This window comes from Megachile rotundata, chromosome 14, assembly GCF_050947335.1.
Source record: "Megachile rotundata isolate GNS110a chromosome 14, iyMegRotu1, whole genome shotgun sequence".
In the NCBI taxonomy this organism is placed as follows: domain Eukaryota; kingdom Metazoa; phylum Arthropoda; class Insecta; order Hymenoptera; family Megachilidae; genus Megachile; species Megachile rotundata.
In genome coordinates this window covers 7,812,706-7,832,704 of record NC_134996.1, presented here as the reverse complement: position 1 = coordinate 7,832,704, position 19,999 = coordinate 7,812,706, and the positions used below count along the sequence as shown (strand labels likewise).

General features: G+C 32.8%; 1 protein-coding gene across 5 annotated transcripts in view; it reads left to right on the top strand.

Moving 5' to 3' along the window:
• Positions 1-19,999, top strand: part of LOC100880831 (Dpr-interacting protein kappa) — a 366,827-nt gene that overhangs the window by 262,313 nt on the left and 84,515 nt on the right. For 4 of the 5 annotated variants that reach the window (XM_012288792.2, XM_012288794.2, XM_012288791.2 and 1 more), the window contains one exon: positions 17,572-17,658. In XM_012288792.2, the coding sequence (XP_012144182.1) occupies positions 17,572-17,658 (87 nt within the window). Of the gene's footprint in view, positions 1-16,931; positions 17,085-17,571; positions 17,659-19,999 lie in introns of those variants that run through there. The other variant, XM_012288795.2, reaches the window with a different exon arrangement.

The window sequence follows — 19,999 nt, the reverse complement described above, 5'->3', positions numbered from 1 at the left end:
ATGTGCACGGGTAGCGCACTTTATTTCGCGTATCGATCGTTCACGACCATTGGGAACACAGGATCCGCAGTGACCGTCGCGCGGTATCAAAGAGTGCTTCATTTGATCCACGGCCTGTTACCATTTTGTTGCACGACAGATTCACCAATCGCCAGCTGCTATGCACGTTGACACGTTCCGCGCCGCGACCTCTCGTCGCACAGGCGTCGCCTAGCGTCGGTTACTGCGATCCGACGCGTAACTCGATCTCTACGCTTCCGCACCCACCTCGCTAATTCAACCTGATGTACATTACGATGATTGAACGAATAAATCTAAAAGCTGTTACTTGCAACCCGATCGAGGATTTCAGACATCCCGCTTTTCGAAGCTTTTTTTCGAACGTGATCCCCGGACGCTTTCATGCGGATCACCTGTCGAAGAGCGCTCTTCGCTTAAGTCTACCTGTGAGCCGTTAATGGATACCTGTTAATTAATATCACCACGTTCCTTTGTACTTCAATACCCGTTATAAACTTTTCATTTAGAAGCTCTTGTTAACTGATCGCGCGGTTATTGTAGAATTTTATCTCTTTGGACGGCAATCATTGAGTGCAATAATTAATATAATATGGTCTGTGGTTGCTACAATACACTTCATGTTTTTATTTAATTTGAAGCAACTGATGCACAGGTCTCCTTAACTGATCGGTGCTTGTTATCAATCATTGGAAAATTGCATACCACTAATGACTACGTATTAATTAATGTATGATGCTTTGTTTGTGGTTATTAGTACACATTTTTAATTTCCAGCTATCTTTGCACGTGCAATATGAGATAGATCTCGTTAACTGATCGTTCAGTAACTGTAGAATACTTGAATGCGTTATTGTAGGAGAATTATCTTTTTGGAAGGGCAATCATTGAGTGCAGTAATTAATATAGTATGGTCTGTGGTTCCTACAGTACACTTCATGTTTTTATTTAATTTGCAGCAACTGATGCACAGGTCTCCTTAACTGAACGGTACTCGTTATCAATCGTTGCAAAATTGGATACCACTAATGACCACGTATTAATTAATATGATGCTTTGTTTGTGGTTCTCAGTACACATTTTTAATTTCCAGCTGTGCAATCTTTGCACGTGCAATATGAGACAGATCTCGTTAACTGAGCGCTCAGTAACGGTAGAATTAATGTGTACTACAATTAGTATTATTTAATTTTTTTATTAGTATATATTTTAGACGTGTAGCTTGTTTATAAACGTTGCGATACGTATGAATTAAATTTCCCAGAAATACAATTCTCTCAAGTAACTTGAAACCAACCTTGTTAACTGATACCTACAATTATCGGGAAACCAAAGAAACAGTATTTTATTTACATGTATAGAAACAGTTATTAATAAATGTAGATAAATGAAATTGTATTTTGGGTAAAAGTTTCTGGAATGCAAAATGATTTGGTTAGAGCGAGTGGAAGGTCAGCTGAAATATGCCTAGCCAGAACGTGTTAACTGTCAAATTGTTTTGTTCTTCCGTGGACATTTAATCGAAACGGTTTTCCAATCAGTTTAACTAATCCAGATTCGGCGATAACTGTAACCAAGTTTTCGTTCAGTTTCGTTCGAAATTTCAATCCAATTTCTACGAGCAGTTTGACCGTGCAGTTTTGTTCGGATACACGAACAGAGGAAAGGGAACGCAATTTTTAATCTTTCTGACTGCGATATATGCGATGCCATTAAACGTCCCCGCGATCGATGCGCCGCGAAACGCATTCTTTCCCGTTATATCAGTAATTAAAAGGGTGAGAACAGGGTAGAATAGAAAATACGGGCGTGAACGGTGAACGGTCGTGAAATATGAAAGCTGCTTGAGCCGAGGTTTTTTTCCAGCCGCTTATCTGAAGCTTTACGCGCGTTATTCGATTTTCGTGTGTGTGCATTGTTCACCGGTGAAGCACCGGAAACAAAGCGTTATCTTTAAGCCGAAACAATGTTCCTCTCTCAATCCGTGCATGAAACAACTGGCTGCAGCCATCTGCTGGAATCACTATCATCGATCACGTGTGTGATGTATGCCTCGATATCGACAGCGAATCCCTTTTTAACACAGACGAATGACTGTAGCTGCAACCGTGGAATTTTTTTTTTTGTTCAGATTTCACCGAACACAATGACATTTGCTCGGTCAGCGAACACGGAATCGAGCGTGGCTCGCGTTCGATTTACATCGGATATCGATTTAACAGCGAGTCTTTTGCCACTGGATGCGTTTTCTCGCGAGTGAAACACGAAACTTACCTACTTCTCGGGCGCTGTCGAGGATGTCTGGAATCTCTGTGACTCCTATTCCAGACAAACGGTTTTCTTTTCAACAATTTGCCGGAGTTTTGTGATATTATTGAAAAGGACAGCTCGGTGTTAGATAGCTTAACTTTACTGACAGTGTCAATATACCACTCCGGGTTACTTTGGACGTTTCTGGTTTGGGGATTTTTGTGTACGCTTTGGAAATTTATTCCAGTTTTGTCATATGGAATTTTTTGAGGTTCATTCAATTTAGACATTTGGGAATTTTTTTAATTTTGATGGATTTTTTAATTTAGGCGGATTTGAAAGTTGGAGCAGTTGGAAATTTAGTTTAGGGTTTTTAGATATGGACATTTGGAAATTCCTTTAATTTTGGGCATTTTTTAATTTGGACAGGTGGAGATTTAAAAACTTGAACAGTTGGAACGTTTGGGGTTTTCAGATTTGTGCATTGAGAAATTATTTTAATTTTTGGCATTCTTTTAATGTGGACAGATTTCAACATATGAACACTTGGAAATGTACTTTGGTAAAACTCGAAAGATTCATAGAAATTTTATTCATAGAAAGATTCATAGAAATGCATAGAAATTTTAAATGTGTTTAATTTGCAAACGAACATGCCACAAACTAATTAACTGTACTAGTTCCTATAAGAACATTTACGGTTATTTAACCGATTCCGAACTTAAATCTCGAGCAGTAAGGCCATTTCCAACCGATGTAGAAATTGTCCAACATCGCAGTAGCAACAAATCTTGAAGATCGTACAAAAAGACCCAAGTAGCAGCTTTCCTTTCCCGCCAAGTTTCAGTATACGTACAAAACCTTGATACAAGGGTGTTGAACTCACCGCAAGTGGATGTCTCTTCATTCTAAAGTTAGAAACTTATCCTCACTTCTGGGTGCAGGTTGCTTCCCCGACCAGGACCGGGGAAGAACTCCGCGTTACTTTGATCCATATTTTATTTAGTTCTCACGAAAGTAGGAGCGAAATTGAAGGAAAAAGTAGTAACTGTTGGTAGCTGGACGATAGCGTTAGTTGCGGGAACAGTGGCGCCGCCAGTGGACAGAGAGTTAAGTTCACGCGAGATATAACCGTTCCTCGCACTTTTACGATGCTGCCAGTTAATTTTCTGTGCAATTGCCACTTTCATGCTATCGCCAGGGAAAATAGTGTTGGGGATCCAATTTGCCCACTTTTTTTAACTTGTCGTGCTTAGAAGTCCGTTCTTTATTCACTGGACCTTATCGTTCTAATTTTATGACTTTGGACAAAACCTATTTTTATGGACGTTCTTTTTCAGGTACTCACTTGTTGAGGTTAGGTTCATAAATTTATTTTCTGAGATTTGTGTTATTTTTGCATTCTCAAGTTTCAAGATTCAACATTTCTGAATTGTCAAATTTGAGGGTTTTCATGTTTCCAAGTTTCAATATTTGTGAATGATCGACTTAAGTTTTTATGTCGTAAATTTCCATGGTTTAACGTTTTCAGGTTGCGAAATTCTCAAGTTTTCTTAATGTTTCAAATTTTGTAATTTGCATCATTTTTAGGTGAGTTCTCAAGTCTTCTTAATGTCTCTTTTCAAATTTCAACATCTTCAAATGATCAAGTTATCAAGTTTTCTTATTGTCCTTCTCTAAATTTCAGCATCTTCAAATGATCAGGTTCTCAAGTTTTTTGAATGTCTCTCTCTAAATTTCAGCATCTTCAAATGATCAAGTTCTCAAGTTTTCTTAATGTCTCTTTCCAAATTTCAACATCTTCAAATGATCAAGTTCTCAAGTTTTCTTAATGTCCCTCTCTAAATTTCAACATCTTCAAATGATCAAGTTCTCAAGTTTTCTTAATGTCTCTCTCTAAATTTCAGCATCTTCAAATGATCAAGTTCTCAAGTTTTCTTAATGTCTCTCTCTAAATTTCAACATTTTCAAATGATCAAGTTCTCAAGTCTTCCTAATGTCCCTCTCTAAATTTCAACATTTTCAAATGATCAAGTTCTCAAGTTTTCTTAATGTCCCTCTCTAAATTTCAACATTTTCAAATGATCAAGTTCTCAAGTCTTCCTAATGTCCCTCTCTAAATTTCAACATTTTCAAATGATCAAGTTTTCAAGTTTTCTTAATGTCTTTTTCCAAATTTCAACATCTTCAAATGATCAAGTTATCTAGTTTTCTTAATGTCTCTCTCTAAATTTCAGCATCTTCAAATGATCAAGTTCTCAAGTTTTCTTAATGTCTGTCCCCAAATTTCAACATCTTCAAATATAAAATTCTTAAGTTTTCATAATGTCTCGTTTTATGTTAGAACATCCTCAAATATAAAATTTCCAAGTTTGCATAACGTGAATATATTGAAAGTATGCGATCAATTAAAACGCAGATTTTTAACGGAAAATAGTTAATTAGCTTTAGGTTCTCGTTCTTTTGAAAAAGTATGGTAGCCGTTGGTGTCCGCTGAGACGCTTTATGGCCGGTATTACCGCAGCTGCCATTCTAATTTTTATGAGCTTACAGGCCATTATTAACACGTAGCATAGTGTAATTAACTAAAACGGTATAAAACTTTTTGCTCTGCAACAAATATAGCACGGCAGATATTCTGAGGAATAAATTTTAAGGGCGTTGTATTAACTCTTGTGGCTATCGTTTTAAATTTATGGTAGTATTTTTAATGGTAAGATATTAAATTTTAATATAACGTGGTAATATGTTTATTTTCTATTTAATATTGTAAAATGTCAGTTTTTAATTTACTGTGCTAATGTGTTAATTGTTATTTTAATAATGTAAAATCTTCATTTTTTAATTAATACAGTAATATGTTAATTTTTAGTTTAACGTAGTAATATTTTAATTTCAAGTTTAATATTGTATGTTCATTTTTGATCTAATATACGAATTTTCAATTAAAAAAGCTGAAGTTACTATTCACAGAATACAAATACATATATTTTGATACACTCTGACTTTTTTAAAAAATATGAAAAACGTCGACTCTTTTTTAAAAATCATCGAAAACTTTATAATCCTCTACAATAAAAATGAAAAAAATTTGTTACAATTTCCAAAAAATTCTGTCATCAATCTCAACGATGTTTGGTAATAAAAAATAATAAAAATTGCAGTAAATGCATGAAAACTTCGCAAGTGACATTTGTAAAAAATGTTTGAAGAAATTTGCAATAAAATTCTACTGTCAGGTTTGACAAAGAGTCGATATATTTATTAAAAGTGTTGGCGATATTAAAAACTATGTTTCTCTCCCGAACATTTTGACATTTTTAGGACATGGTCCGCACTGTTTCGCGTTTTTGATTTTTGTGCATTGTTCGACCTGGACAATGGACCTAACCCAGCCATGGGCCGCACACCTAAATATTTCTGAATATTTAGATTTGAAAGTTTGCAAATTTAAAGATTTGGGAAATTCTGTGTAAATCTATTGTCAACGAAATTCAAGAATTTTTATATTTATTGCATTTTAGGTAACTTGCAAATTTTGTGGTGGGAACATTTGCCAAATTTACAAATCTTGATTCGAATGTATATTCGTAAGTTTTTATTTGACACGATTGTTGTCGAAATTGACAAAACTTAGAAGCTTGTCAATTTGTAAATTTATTCGTTCAACTTGCAAATTTTGTGGTGGGAAAAATTGTTGAATTTACAAATCTTGATTCGAATATACATTCGTAAGTTTTTATTTGACATGATTATTGTCGAAATTGACAAGATTGAAGCTTGTCAACTTGTAAATTTATTCATTCATACATTTATACATTAATAAGTTTAGAAATAGGAAGATTTGATTTGTAAAATTGCAGATTTGAAAAAAAGATTCACCGAACTGAGAAATTTCGGGAATAGAAAAACGCACAATGGATATGTACGAATCAAACAATAGATGTCGCTGTACCTAACCTATAGTTGCGTAACATAACCTAAACGAACGGAGTGTGTCTACATAAACCAGAAACTGAAAAAGAGAGTACGTGTGAATTGCAATGGCGTTCCATTGCATAGTAACAAAAAACTTCATGTGGGTAAAGTGATTCGGACAAGTGTCATCCACTTGGTTAAATTTTTGTGCAGCTACTATAGTGTGTTGCGTTATTTATTGGGTAAAGAAAGAAATAATTTCTCAGAATTAATTGAGAAAATTAATGTGAAATGCGAGGTGAATATTTGGAAAATTGGAAAAGTGAATTTGAAGATTTTGGGAAGAGGAGGATGCTGATCTGAAAATTTGGGAATTTGGAAGTTTTGAAGTGTGACATTTGGGGATTTGGGGATTTAGGAATATTGGTATTTGAGGATTTGGGGATTTGGGAATATTTGGGAATTTGGGGATTTGGAAATGTAGGAAGATTGGAATTTGGGGACTTGGGAATTTAAGAATATTGGTATTTGGGGATTTAGGAATTTAAGAATATTGGTATTTGGGGATTTAGGAATTTAGGAATATTGGTATTTGAGGATTTGGTAATTTAAGAATATTGGTATTTGAAGATTTGAGAATTTAGGAATACTGGTATCTGGGGATTTGGGAATTTAGGAATATTGGTATTTGAGGATTTGGGAATTTGGAAATATTGGTATTAGAGGGTTTGGGAATTTAAGAATATTGGTATTTGGAGATTTGGGAAATTAGGAATATTGGTATTTGAGGATTTGGGAATTTGGAAATATTGGTATTTGAGGGTTTGGGAATTTAAGAATATTGGTATTTGGAGATTTGGGAAATTAGGAATACTGGTATTTGGGGATTTGGGAATTTAAGAATATTAGTATTTGAGGATTTGGGAATTTGGAAATATTGGTATTTGAGGGTTTGGGAATTTAAGAATATTGGTATTTGGAGATTTGGGAAATTAGGTATACTGGTATTTGGGGATTTGGGAATTTAGGAATACTGGTATTTGAGGATTTGGGAATTTGTAAATATTGATATTTGGGGATTTGGGAATTTAGGAATATTAGTATTTGAGGATTTGGAAATTAAGGAATATTGGTGTTTGAAGGCTTGGAAATTTAGGAATATTGGTATTTGAGGATTTCGGAATTTGGAAATATTGATATCTGGGAATTTCGGAATACTTGTACTTGCGGATTTGGGGATTTGGGAATTTAGGAATACTGGTATTAGGGTATTTGGGATTTTGGGAGTTTGTAAGCATTATTTGAGGGTTTGGCAATATTTAATATTTAGAAAATTGTAAATTTTCATATTTGAAAATTTGGAAATAATGTCTCAATATTTGAACACTTAGAAAATTATAAATTTTCATGTTTGAAAATTGAGAAATAATGTCTCAATATTTGAACAGTTAGAAAATTGTAAATTTTCATGTTTGAAAATTGGGAAATAATGTCCCAATATTTGAACAATTACAAACCTAAAAATTTTTACATTTGAAAATTTAAGAATTTAAAAATTGAAACCTTTGAAAACTTACAAACTTGCAAATTTGAAACCTTGAGATTGAGATATGAAACTTTGAGAAATCTGACACCTCATAATCTCCCACAAAAACGAAACACAACCACCATTGTCAAAATAAACCAGAACATATCTCTCATTTCCGAAAACTAATTTCCTGTGAAACCATTACACAATTTCGAATGCTTTCAGCACGTTACATGGCTGCAAATATTCAAGAGGTATTTTGCCGTAAGCGTACAATATTTGCAATGGCGAAAGGCCATTACTGCAATGAAATCAGAGAAAATGTTTCCAAACAACCACTCTGACCACTTAACCGAGAAGCAAATTCATATTTTCATGTCCACAAACAATATTTCGTAGATGGAGATAATCAGATCTCAGTTCCTCATCGTTTTATCTGCTTTATATAAAAAATTGATTCTCCGATATCCTTTTCATTTTTCTTCAGGCTTACAGCCGTGACTTGACGGTTTTCAATAAGACGTCACTTTTTCATGATAATATATGAAGGTTTCACAAATTCTACTCATCATACCTTTTAATTTTCTCTGAATTTTCCCTGGAATTAAGCTGAAAATCAATCTTTTCAAAAGCTATTATGATATAATACCTTTATTAAAACTGAGTTTGCAATTACTTTGCTGCGTTCCGCTAATCTGTAATCGAGTTTTTAATTATAATTCAGGAAAGTGAAACTAAAAATTGTGCTTTTTTGTTTAGAGTCATGATACTCTTTTAATAACTTTATTATGTTGGTGATATTAATTGTAATACCACGTTTTCCTGCTTTATATTTTAGTTTAGTTACTGCACTCTTGAAGGCGCCACATATGCATACGAAAATGGCGGACGCTCAAGCTTAAATTATTTCAATATAATAACTCTTCGTGTATTTTACTATTGAACACAAACAATATAAAAATATTGTGCAAATTGTCTTGAAATGTCATTAGCATATTTACACTTTGCACAAACGTTAAAATCATTACACTTCACCTAACCTATACACCTCAAGAAAACAAAAGTCACAAGCTTCCGAGCAATTAAGTAAAATTAAATTACAGTTAACAGTAACAAAAAACAGTAAGAGACCCTATTAATTATATCTGAAATGCTCTCACTATATTCTTCATTTTCATCTTCGGTAACTTGTATAATAAACAGCAACATCTCGAAGGTGTTTTTCATAGCAATGCGCGTCACGGTCGCAATTTCACAATTTCAGCTTCCGCTTTCATCTTTAATTCTTCGTCTTGTAAATTTTATTCGCTCCGCTGCGACGCCTGAATTAGTTAAAGAGTATATCAGAAAAGTGGCGACAGACTGGAACGAAAAGCAACTTGAGTAAAACACCCCTTTGGGTGTACAAAGTTGTATTAGGCATCGCGGCATACTCGTACATACAACTTATGCAACGTGCTGGTCGGAGACCTTAAATCCTCTGGGAGTTTACATGTGGTCGCGAGCCATTCAGCGACACAAAGTGAATAAACAATGCTACGAAATTATCTCGAGCAAGCTACGATTCTAACTGCGTTAGGGTGGATTGAAGGGCGACAGACAATTATGGGAGTTTAACGACCAGATTTGAATATCCTTTTGATGAGACTGCGCGAATTCGATTCAATCGTGGAACGTTTGTCTGATGATCGATTGTTTATAATTAATTGGATATGGTGAAGTACTTTTTGTAGCCAAAAATGTAGAAAATGAACATCAAAATTTAAAAATCTACTAATTTGAAAATCTATAAATTTTTTAATTTTAAAATCAACTAATTTGAAAGTTAAGAATTTTTGAATTTTAAAATCAACTTATTTAAAAGTTAAGAATTTTTGAATTTTAAAATTAACTAATTTGTAAGTTAAGAATTTCTGAGTTTTGAAAAGACCAACTAATTTGAAAGTTAAGAATTTTCAATTTTAAAATGTACTAATTTGAATGTTAAAAATATTTCAATTTTAAAATGTATTAATTTGAAAAGTTAACATTTTTTCAATTTTAAAATGCAATAATTTCAAAGTTAAAAATATTTCAATTTTAAAATGTATTAATTTGAAAAGTTAATATTTTTTCAATTTTAAAATGCACTAATTTGAAAGTTAAAAATATTTCAATCTTAAAATGTATTAATTTGAAAAGTTAACATTTTTTCAATTTTAAAATGCACTACTTTGAAAGTTAAAAATATTTCAATCTTAAAATGTATTAATTTGAAAAGTTAACATTTTTTCAATTTTAAAATGCACTAATTTGAAAGTTAAAAATATTTCAATCTTAAAATGTATTAATTTGAGAAATTAACATTTTTTCAATTTTAAAATGCACTAATTTCAAAGTTAAAAATATTTCAATTTTAAAATGTATTCATTTGAAAAGTTAACATTTTTTCAATTTTAAAATGCACTAATTTCAAAGTTAAAAATATTTCAATTTTAAAATGTATTCATTTGAAAAGTTAATATTTTTTCAATTTTAAAATGCACTAATTTCAAAGTTAAAAATTTTTCAATTTTAAAATACACTAATTTGAAAGTCTAGAAATTTTTCAATTGCAAAATGCACTAATTTGAAAGTTAACAATTTTTCAGTTTTAAAATGCACTAATTTGAAAGTTAAAAATTTTTCAATTTTAAAATGCACTCATTTGAAAGTTAATAATTTTTCAATTTCAAAATGCACTAATTTGAAACTTAAAAATTGTTAAATTTCAAAACACAGAAGTCTAAAACTACAAACATTGAAAGTTATAAAAATATGAAATTTTTCAATACTAACTTTAAATATAAAATTCATTAACAATTTTTGGCAAATCAGTATTGTTAGTAGAATCACTACAAAAAGTTCTTGAGATATTCTAAAATATGTATTGATAAAATGTAACAGTAATTTAAGAGATGTCTGCATTAAGTTTTCTACCTTGTCATTCCTATTCGCCATTTTTGAAAAGCCCTTTTTCATCGTACGGTAAAGTTGATAAATAGATCCAGTCAGGTAGACCTTTCAGTACGAATTCCCCAGTAAAGACAAATCGATGTGACTCCAGTATGATTTATGGTTTTACAATAAATATACGGCCTGGTGGCCGTCAATAGGAACCATCGTGTCATTGTACCATTTCCTTAATAAAGTTGTTGCTGGCGACTTGCTATATTTCGAATATCGTAATGTTAGCGATCACTGTGGCATTACTATCATTTTTACTTTAATTTATTACATTTAATAAAAATTATTCTCAATAATGTTATAGCTAAATTATTTACAATTTTTGCTATTAGAAATTTTCAAATTCTCAAGTTTTCGGACTTCAAGATTTTAATCTTTAGGTTTTCAAATTTTAGGTTTTCAGTAAACTTGTTGTTAAGTTCGCAAATTTATAAATTTCTACATTTATATGATTTTTAAATTTTCAAGTATGCAACTCCTCAAGTTGAAATATTTGTTAATTCTCAAATTTCATAATTTTTTAAATAATTCTTATTTAAGTATTTTTAATCTTTGAGTTCCTATATTCTCCAACTTTTTAATCCACAAGTTATAAGATTTTCAAACTTTATACGAGGGTCATTCAATAAGTAAAGAGACAAATGGCTATAACTCAAAAACGGTTTATTTCAATCTTTCAAAATTAAGGCTATTTTTCAACATAATCTCCCCGCACAGTTATGCACTTGTCCCATCTTCCTTGAAGCTTCCCAATTCCCTTGGCGAAGAATTCTTTCGATTTACCCCGAAGCCACTTTTGCACCGCTTCCCTAACTTCATTGTTAGCAAATCTTTTTTCACGTAGGGCGTCTTTGAGTGGTTCAAACAGGTAAAAATCAGATGGGGCGAGGTTGGGACTGTAGGCAGGATGAGGTAAGACCTCCCAACCCAATTCTTGAAGCTTATCACGGGTCAGCTGGACTAAAAATCTAATGACTGAGCGCTGCTCTTCTAAGGTGCAATCTTCTAGTGGACTTGCCATGGTGAATTGAAAATTTTGAGGTTATGTTGACATAAAATGATGAAACAGCTGATCAGAGCATATCCCAAGGTTGCCAACTAACACTCCTGAAAAGATTGTACACATTCATTGAATAGTTTTAAAATTATAGAATTTGTCTCTTTACTTATTGAATGACCCTCGTAATTCTCTAATTCTCAAATGTCCAAATCCTTATGATTCAACATTCTCAATTTCCCAAGTTCCTAAATTTCGAACTTTTCCTAAAGTTTCACCATCTTCAATTTCTCAAATTCACAAATTCTCAAAGTTTCCAAATTTCCACTTTTTTTTTGTTAAAGACACGGTACAATATCTGTTTTGCGAATCTACATTTGAGTCAATAAAGACAAGATCGTAAGCTCCAATGGAAAAACTTTCTGCATAATCATTTGCGTCCAAGCGCCGGCGATTGGCAAACTTTGCCTTTTAGCACTATTCTTCATCTCTGTCTCATTAATTTAGCATCTTGAAACATTAAGAAGAAGCAATTTAACAAGAAAAGATTACTTCCATGATTTCAATCATATTTCACCGAACTGTGACTTATTAAAAAGTTACGACGACGTTTAGAACGAATATTTGCATTCGAGCTAATTAAGCTTTTGTCAAATACTCGAAATATTATATTAAATCTGAAGTCGTTAATTATACTGATTTCAGGTAGTTTAGGTTACTTAGAGAACATAACCTCGTTTGACAACAAATTTTTCAGATTTGAACAAAATTGATCTTACTCGAAAAGAATTTATTCCATTATTTCACTTTAATTTCTCTTCACAACAAATTTTTCAGATTTGAGCAAAATTGATCTCACTAGAAAAAAATATATTCCATTATTTCACTTTAATTTCTCTTCACAACAAATTTTTCAGATTTGAGCAAAATTGATCTTACTCGAAAAAAATATATTCCATTATTTCACTTTAACCTCGTTTCGCAACAAATTTTTCAAATTTGAACAAAGTTGATCTCTTTCGAAAAGAATTTATTCCATTATTTCACTTTAATCTCGTTTCACAACAAATTTTTCAGAATTGAACAAAATTGATCTCATTCGAAAAGAATTTATTCCATTATTTCACTTTAATTTTTCTTCACAACAAATTTTTCAGATTTGAACAAAATTGATCTCTTTCGAAAAGAATTTATTCCATTATTTCACTTTAATCTCGTTTCACAACAAATTTTTCAGATTTGAACAAAATTGATCTCGCTCGAAAAATAAGGTTTTCCATTATTTCACTTTAGCGTGCACATATTTATAATACTCTTAATGATTAAAACCGTGGAACCGCAGCCATATGTAATCAAAGCAGTACGCATTTAAATTCAAAATCGATCAAATTCATGGACGCGACGCACCATTATTTAATCATTATAACATAATATCAATTACACATTTATGAAACCCAGCTTACCAGGTGCATCGGTTAATAATTCCTCATTTTTTTTTAAGAGAACAAATTTGGAGAAAAGAAAAATGCTTTATTCAAAGTACCATCACTAGCAAAATTTTTCCGTGTCTTCTAGCTCAATTTGTACGCTTTTCGATCGATGCACGGTTCAAACTGATATTTGAGCGATCGTTAACCGTCACGTGGTTTCAGCTCATGATCCCACCAAATATTGTCTTCCGAAGTGATTCTTGCGGTCGATGGTTGTGTCAACCCATAACTATTTGTGTTTTGGTTCCCAGTCGAACCAGAACGGACATAGTCGTAAGTTTCCGCAAGAAGGCTTGCACTCACGTTTCTCTTTTGATTGAACACGAAAATGCGCCGCAATTTGAAACTAGACTACAAAAATATGTCGCTAACTCGAAATCTTAACATCGACGTTTTAAAAGATATTGTCATGGTAACATAATGTAAGAATCTACCCCATGAGAGTCTAAGTGTTTAGAGCAATCCAGCGAAGAAACACCTGATATTTGTCATGAGACTTCATCCTCGAGCAAATATTCCTTTCAAAATTTTCGCAAGAGAAGAAATGGCAGTCTATGACGTAGGCGAGTGGCAAGATGGTGACCATGCAGCTCCGCAATTTGGTTTGACTACCACAAAAATATAACGCTAACTCGACGTTTTGAGTTACAGCAAGAAAATAATATAAAGATTGTATATGCAATCCGAAGTGAAGAATTACACCTGGTATACCATTCTCGATAAGAACAGAGGGAATTTGGGAACAATTCTCGTTTCACGAAACAGGAAATGGAATTCCGCGGAACTCGTCAAAATTTTTGTCGAGATTCAAGAAATCGAAATAGTGTACGAGGAAAGGAACGAAACAATGACGAGATTGTTCAACAGTGTAATACGGTGACCGTATTTTTGAAGGAGCCTTTGTGTTCTTCGCGTTCAAATTTTCAGCTACGCCCCGAACTTGGGTAACTGAATTCTATCGGTCGCCGCGAGCACTGCTTGCATTCACCCTCGCGCCATACTCTTAAGAAAGCTTTCATTGTTGGAATTCGAGTACGAACTATATTTCTCCTTCTATTCTTCTGCTCGCCAGTTTCACGTTTTCCAAGTGTTCGCTTCGTTTCCGCCAATGAACCTAGGCGCTCTGTTAGGCCGTGTTTATTTAGGACATCGCTTCATCATAAAACGATAATGTCACCGCTAGCTAAACACGGATTAAACGATGTCTACTGAATAATATTTTTGTTCACTTTTCTGGCAGTTACTTGTACTTGTACTGTATTGTGATTTTGTCTCACTTAAAACTTTCATCATAGTATTATTAAATTATTTAGGTTTATAAGAATAAAGATTTATATTTGTGACAATTTTAGTTCAAGTACTTTTGGATGAGAATATTTTAAGAGAGTTTTTATGAGGTAACAAGTTCAGTTCAAGTACTTTGGGATGAAAATTTATATTTCGAGAGAAACTTGTAGATAATTATTTATTTAGATCAAGTACTTCAGAATGGAAATTTATAACAATCTTCAAGTATTTAAAGATGAAAATTTATGATATTAGAAAATATTTAAGAATAAAGATTGACATTTAATAAAGAATAATATTTAAATTATAGTGTTAAGGATTAAGGGTTGATATGATAAATAATATTGCAGATCCATATAATGAAGAATGTTTGATACAATAAATAGTATCGAAAGATCAAAGTCTGATGAATATAACAATACTTCATATTTGACACATGTAACAATAATAAAATATTAAAGTTCAAACTTGAAATTCAAAATACGAAATTTTAGCCTAAAAACGTTCCATTCCTGCAAAAATCTATAATTAAATTTTACAGTATAAATCTTCAAATTCGTATTTTACTTTATTAGTCCAAAAGCAGTGTTGTTCAAAATGACATCATTTCGTATTCGTAATTATTCGATTACATGCAATTTATGATGCAAGTCACCAACGACCCTTAGCACAACGCGTTAATTATGCAAAATAGTGAAAGAAAAGTTGAAAGTAAAAGGCTAAATGGTTGAACTCAAGATATGCAATTGGATTTATAGCCTGCCGTGGTACGCAAAGTCGTTTTCGCTGTTACAATCAACGTGTTAAAGCTCCAAATTAAATGACCTCGTTAAATGGCCGTTTCCTGCTTCGGAATTTACTTTGCGAGGAAAGCTAGGAACACTCTTTATTCGCTGTAATTGCTGATATAAGAAAGAATGCGTAAAATCGTATAATTTCTTGAGGTTTTATACTTCAACACGTTCGCACGGTGGTTATGCGTGACCGGTGCTACAAGTTCAAATACTTCTTTACAGAAAAAACAGACGAAAGGAACATTCGAAGACTCCTAACATTGACAATACATTAACAGATTAAAAGAAATTGAAAGATTAAGTACTCTTCTTAATAATCTGTATTATGTCTGACCATAAACGGCACTTTTCACTGCGGCGGTCAAAGTGTTAACAAATATTAACAATTTCATGATGAAAGATTGCAACTTCAATATAAATAACCTTGAAACTAAAATCCACGAATTCACATAATTACTCATTACATTCACTCTACATTTTGCTATATTTACTCGAGTATCAGTTCATAAAAACTGATTCTAATGGCATTGTACCATGAACAATTTGACTTCATGAAGTATAGAAGGGTGGAAGCTATTGAAGTTAGTTCTGGGGTTAAACTAGAGTGATTGCAGCGACGACGTGAAAAGAACATGGGGAAATATCTCAAGGGGGAAGCCATATTAGTGCCTCGCGCACACAGCTATCGCCATTTTTAATGCAGAGGCGGTGTTCCAGCGAAGGAATAATAGCAAATACCTGCTATTTATTTAGTTGCTAACATGAACAAACGACCCTGTACGGGTTATGACCTTATAGGTACACGAATAGCCACAGTATTCAGTTCAATACCGTTCGTGTGGACTCTGTATTAGCCTTTCAATGAGAACACTTGTTCATCCACATTGAATTATTACACAATAGCCTATTTTGAAACGTATAGTGTTTAATGATGATTGTCTGGATAATGATTTGTATAGCTATTGCAATCTTTTTATATAATAAGTTTCTACAATGTAATTACAGAAATCGTGTATAATGATTAAATAAACGTATATGTGTACATAGTCCCATTTGCATTTGTAAATATTAATGGATTCGCAATAATTGAATGAATAAATGAACTCCATTTAAATTTCACTTGTCAGAAGTATACCTAAAAGTTTAATCAAAACACACCGCATAGTAGGACCATTATCATTTCCCTAAATATACAGTGTCTACGGTAAACGACCATAGTCGTTCGCAGCAAAAGGGTTAATGCAGCAATCTCGGCTGTGACTGATGTTACACGCAATCAAGGAACAGCCTTTCGCTTTTCATTCACCACCGGATACGTACTTGCTATACATCGTGCGCGAAATTACTGGACTTATACGTTCCGCCCAATCTATTTCACGCCGTGAAATTTACTTTGCAGCTTATTGCTTGATACCAGAGATGGAAATGTAGCCGCGCCTTTGTGTACTACCCGTGGTTGCTACTTACCGCCGATTAGCACTTCGTGCCGAAGTGAAAGAAACGGGTCACAAGGTTGCATTAATACCCGACTTTCAAAAGAATGGCGAATAGTATGATAGTTTGATGTAGAGGTCGCTGATGATCTTCTACTTAACCTCTTTCGGTTAACCTACAATTTTCTGGACAGTTGCATTATCGTTGCGATATCATCACAAATTACGGAAGTTAAAATGGACGAATTTACATTCGAAATTCTTGGTTATCAAGTTTGGAGGTTGAGGTTCAAATTGCATAGAAAAGTCTCTGTCATATTTGATTGCAGTGTCTATACAAGAGATTAATTATGATGGGGTCAAATTTGACTCCCGTATTGTCGAGTCAGTATTTTATAAAATTTTATAGAGAAACGTTTGAACAAAGCACTCAAAGACAATTTATGTAAATTTAACCTTGTATAAATTTATCTTTATGAAGATTCAATAATATATATGTAATGTGGTAGAAACTGAAATTTTGATAATTTACTTTCATATAAAGTATCGATTATTTTTCATCAACCTCGAAACAAATGAAGAAGCAACCAATCTTAGTCGTTTGCCAGAGATATTGAATGGACATGTTCTCTTTACGAACTATCCAGGGACGTTTACCTTAAATAAAAAGTATCAGGCTGTTTGATTAAAAGTTCTCCGTAAAAAGGATTCATTTAAATCGAGCAGAGAATTTCAGTCGGATATCTAGGAGAAACGATGGGGATGCTGAACATTCGAAAGCATCCTTTTATTCCTCGGGAGCACCTAATTTACCGTTATCAATAATCATGGTTCAGTATTTAATGTTGTCGTTTCTTTGTGCTTTTTTCAGGACGGCAATCGAGGAACCTGGAGATATTGGGGCAAATATCGGGACACCATCACGGAACGCAGTATGCATCGGAAAATTATAAAAACAGTGAGTTATCGTATTTATTCTTTGGTGGAAGAATTTTGTAATTTGCGGATTTAGAGGGTTGGTGGTTTAGAAGAGGAGGATGTGGATGTTTAAAGATTTAGGGATTTAGGGGTTTATTGATTTAGGATTTGGAGATTTAAGGATTTAGGTATATTAGGATTGAGGGATTTGGGGACATAGGAATTTTGGAATTTGGAGGTTTAGGGATTTAGGGATTTAAGGGTTTATTGATTTAAGGTTTAGGGATTTGGGGATTTAGGTATATTAGGTTTGAGGGATTTGGGGACTTAGGAATTTTGGAATTTGGAGGTTTAGGGATTTAGGGATTTAAGGGTTTATTGATTTAAGGTTTAGGGATTTGGGGATTTAGGTATAGTGGGTTTGAGGGATTTGGGGACTTAGGAATTTTGAAATTTGGAGATTTAGGGATTTAGGGATTTAGGGGTTTACTGATTTAGGGTTTGGGGATTTAGAGATTTAGGTATATTAGGTTTGAGGGATTTGGAGACTTAGGAATTTTGGAATTTGGAGGTTTAGGGATTTAGGGGTTTACTGATTTAAGGTTTAGAGATTTGGGGATTTAGGTATAGTGGGTTTGAGGGATTTGGGGACTTAGGAATTTTGAAATTTGGAGATTTAGGGATTTAGGCATTTAGGGGTTTACTGATTTAGGGTTTGGGGATTTAGAGATTTAGGTACATTAGGATTGAGGGATTTGGGAACTTAGGAATTTTGAAATTTGGAGATGTAGGGATTTAGGGATACAGGGAGTTAGGGATACAGGGAATTAGGGATGCAGGGATTTAGGGATACAGGGATTTAGGGATACATTGACTTAAGAATACAGAGATGTAGGGATACAGGGATTTAGGGATACATTGACTTAAGAATACAGAGATGTAGGGATACAGGGATTTACAAATTTTGATATATTTGAATTAGAAAAATGTTTAATTAGGAAATGTCGAAGATTGGAAGTTTAGGGTTTTGAAGATTTGAACATTTGGGAATTCAAATATTTAGAAATTTGAGATCATAGGAAATTTGAAATAATCTAAATTTGAGTATTTGTGAATTTTTAAATTTAGAGACTTGAGACATTGGAAATGTAAAAATTTGATAACTTAAAAATTTGAAAATGTAAAAATATACAAATCTCTAAATTCTAATTCCTAAATATGAAAATTAAAAAAATTGAATATTAGAATATTTGTCAAGTTAAAAATTTGTGATTATACATTTGAAAAACAAAGAACAAAGAAATTCTGACAGTTAAAAATTATAATTGTATAATTATAATATACTTAAGAATATCAAAATTACAGTACAATTAGCAATTTTCGAGTGTCCATATCCGATATTATATAACAAAATTCAATTCCCTATATATGAATGCAAACATAAAACACATTCCGACATATTTCAAACAAAAAGCTAAATGAGTCTCCTGCATATTTTATTTCTATACCCACATAAAACCTCTGCGCGTGGCAGTCAAAGCAAGAACAAAAAATGGCCTACTTTCGAATAATAATTAATACGTTATGCAGTAGATAAAAATAAGATAAGGGATAATGACGTGAAAAATTACTCGTCACAGTCACGAATACGCGATACCGGCTATTAAAGTGTTAAGCAAGTTCAACCCACTTCACCTTTTATGGAGGTATATATACACAACAATGGTCGCCGCGACGCAACAATAAACTCATAAAGCCATCGGGTCTAATTAGAAATTTCACAGAATATTCAGCAGCTGCTTTGTGAAGCTATATACTAAATGAGCAATAATTTCCACGTAAAATTCTAAGGCTTTTTTTAAGATTCGAGTTTTATGATTTTATTACTAATGAACTTGATAACTGGAGTTGCGAACTTTGTCATAGAAATGAAGTATAAGGGAAAATATCAGGAAAATGGAAATCATTGGAGCAGAGGATTTCTTTTTATTTCCATGGGATGCTATAATGGAAGTAATAAAAAATTTTTGTAGTAGAAGTAAAAATTTGAAGATGAAACTGCGAGGTTATGTGCTTTATATTGCTTGCAAGGTAGTCAATTTTATGATTTGGAGACTTTTTAATTTTGTAGTTAATCTAGTTTTATAATTTTTAATTTCTGGTTTTCTTTGGGTTTTTAAATTTTTAGTTTAACTTTGCAATTTCTTGGTTTCCTAGTCTTCTTACTTTCTGGTATTTAATTTTTCTAGTTTTTTATTTTTTTCTCTAATTTTCTAAATTTCTGAATTTCTAATACTTAAAATTTCCAAACTCTCAAATTTCCAATATACCAAATTTCCAAACTCTCAAATTTCCAATTTACCAAATTTCCAAACTCTCAA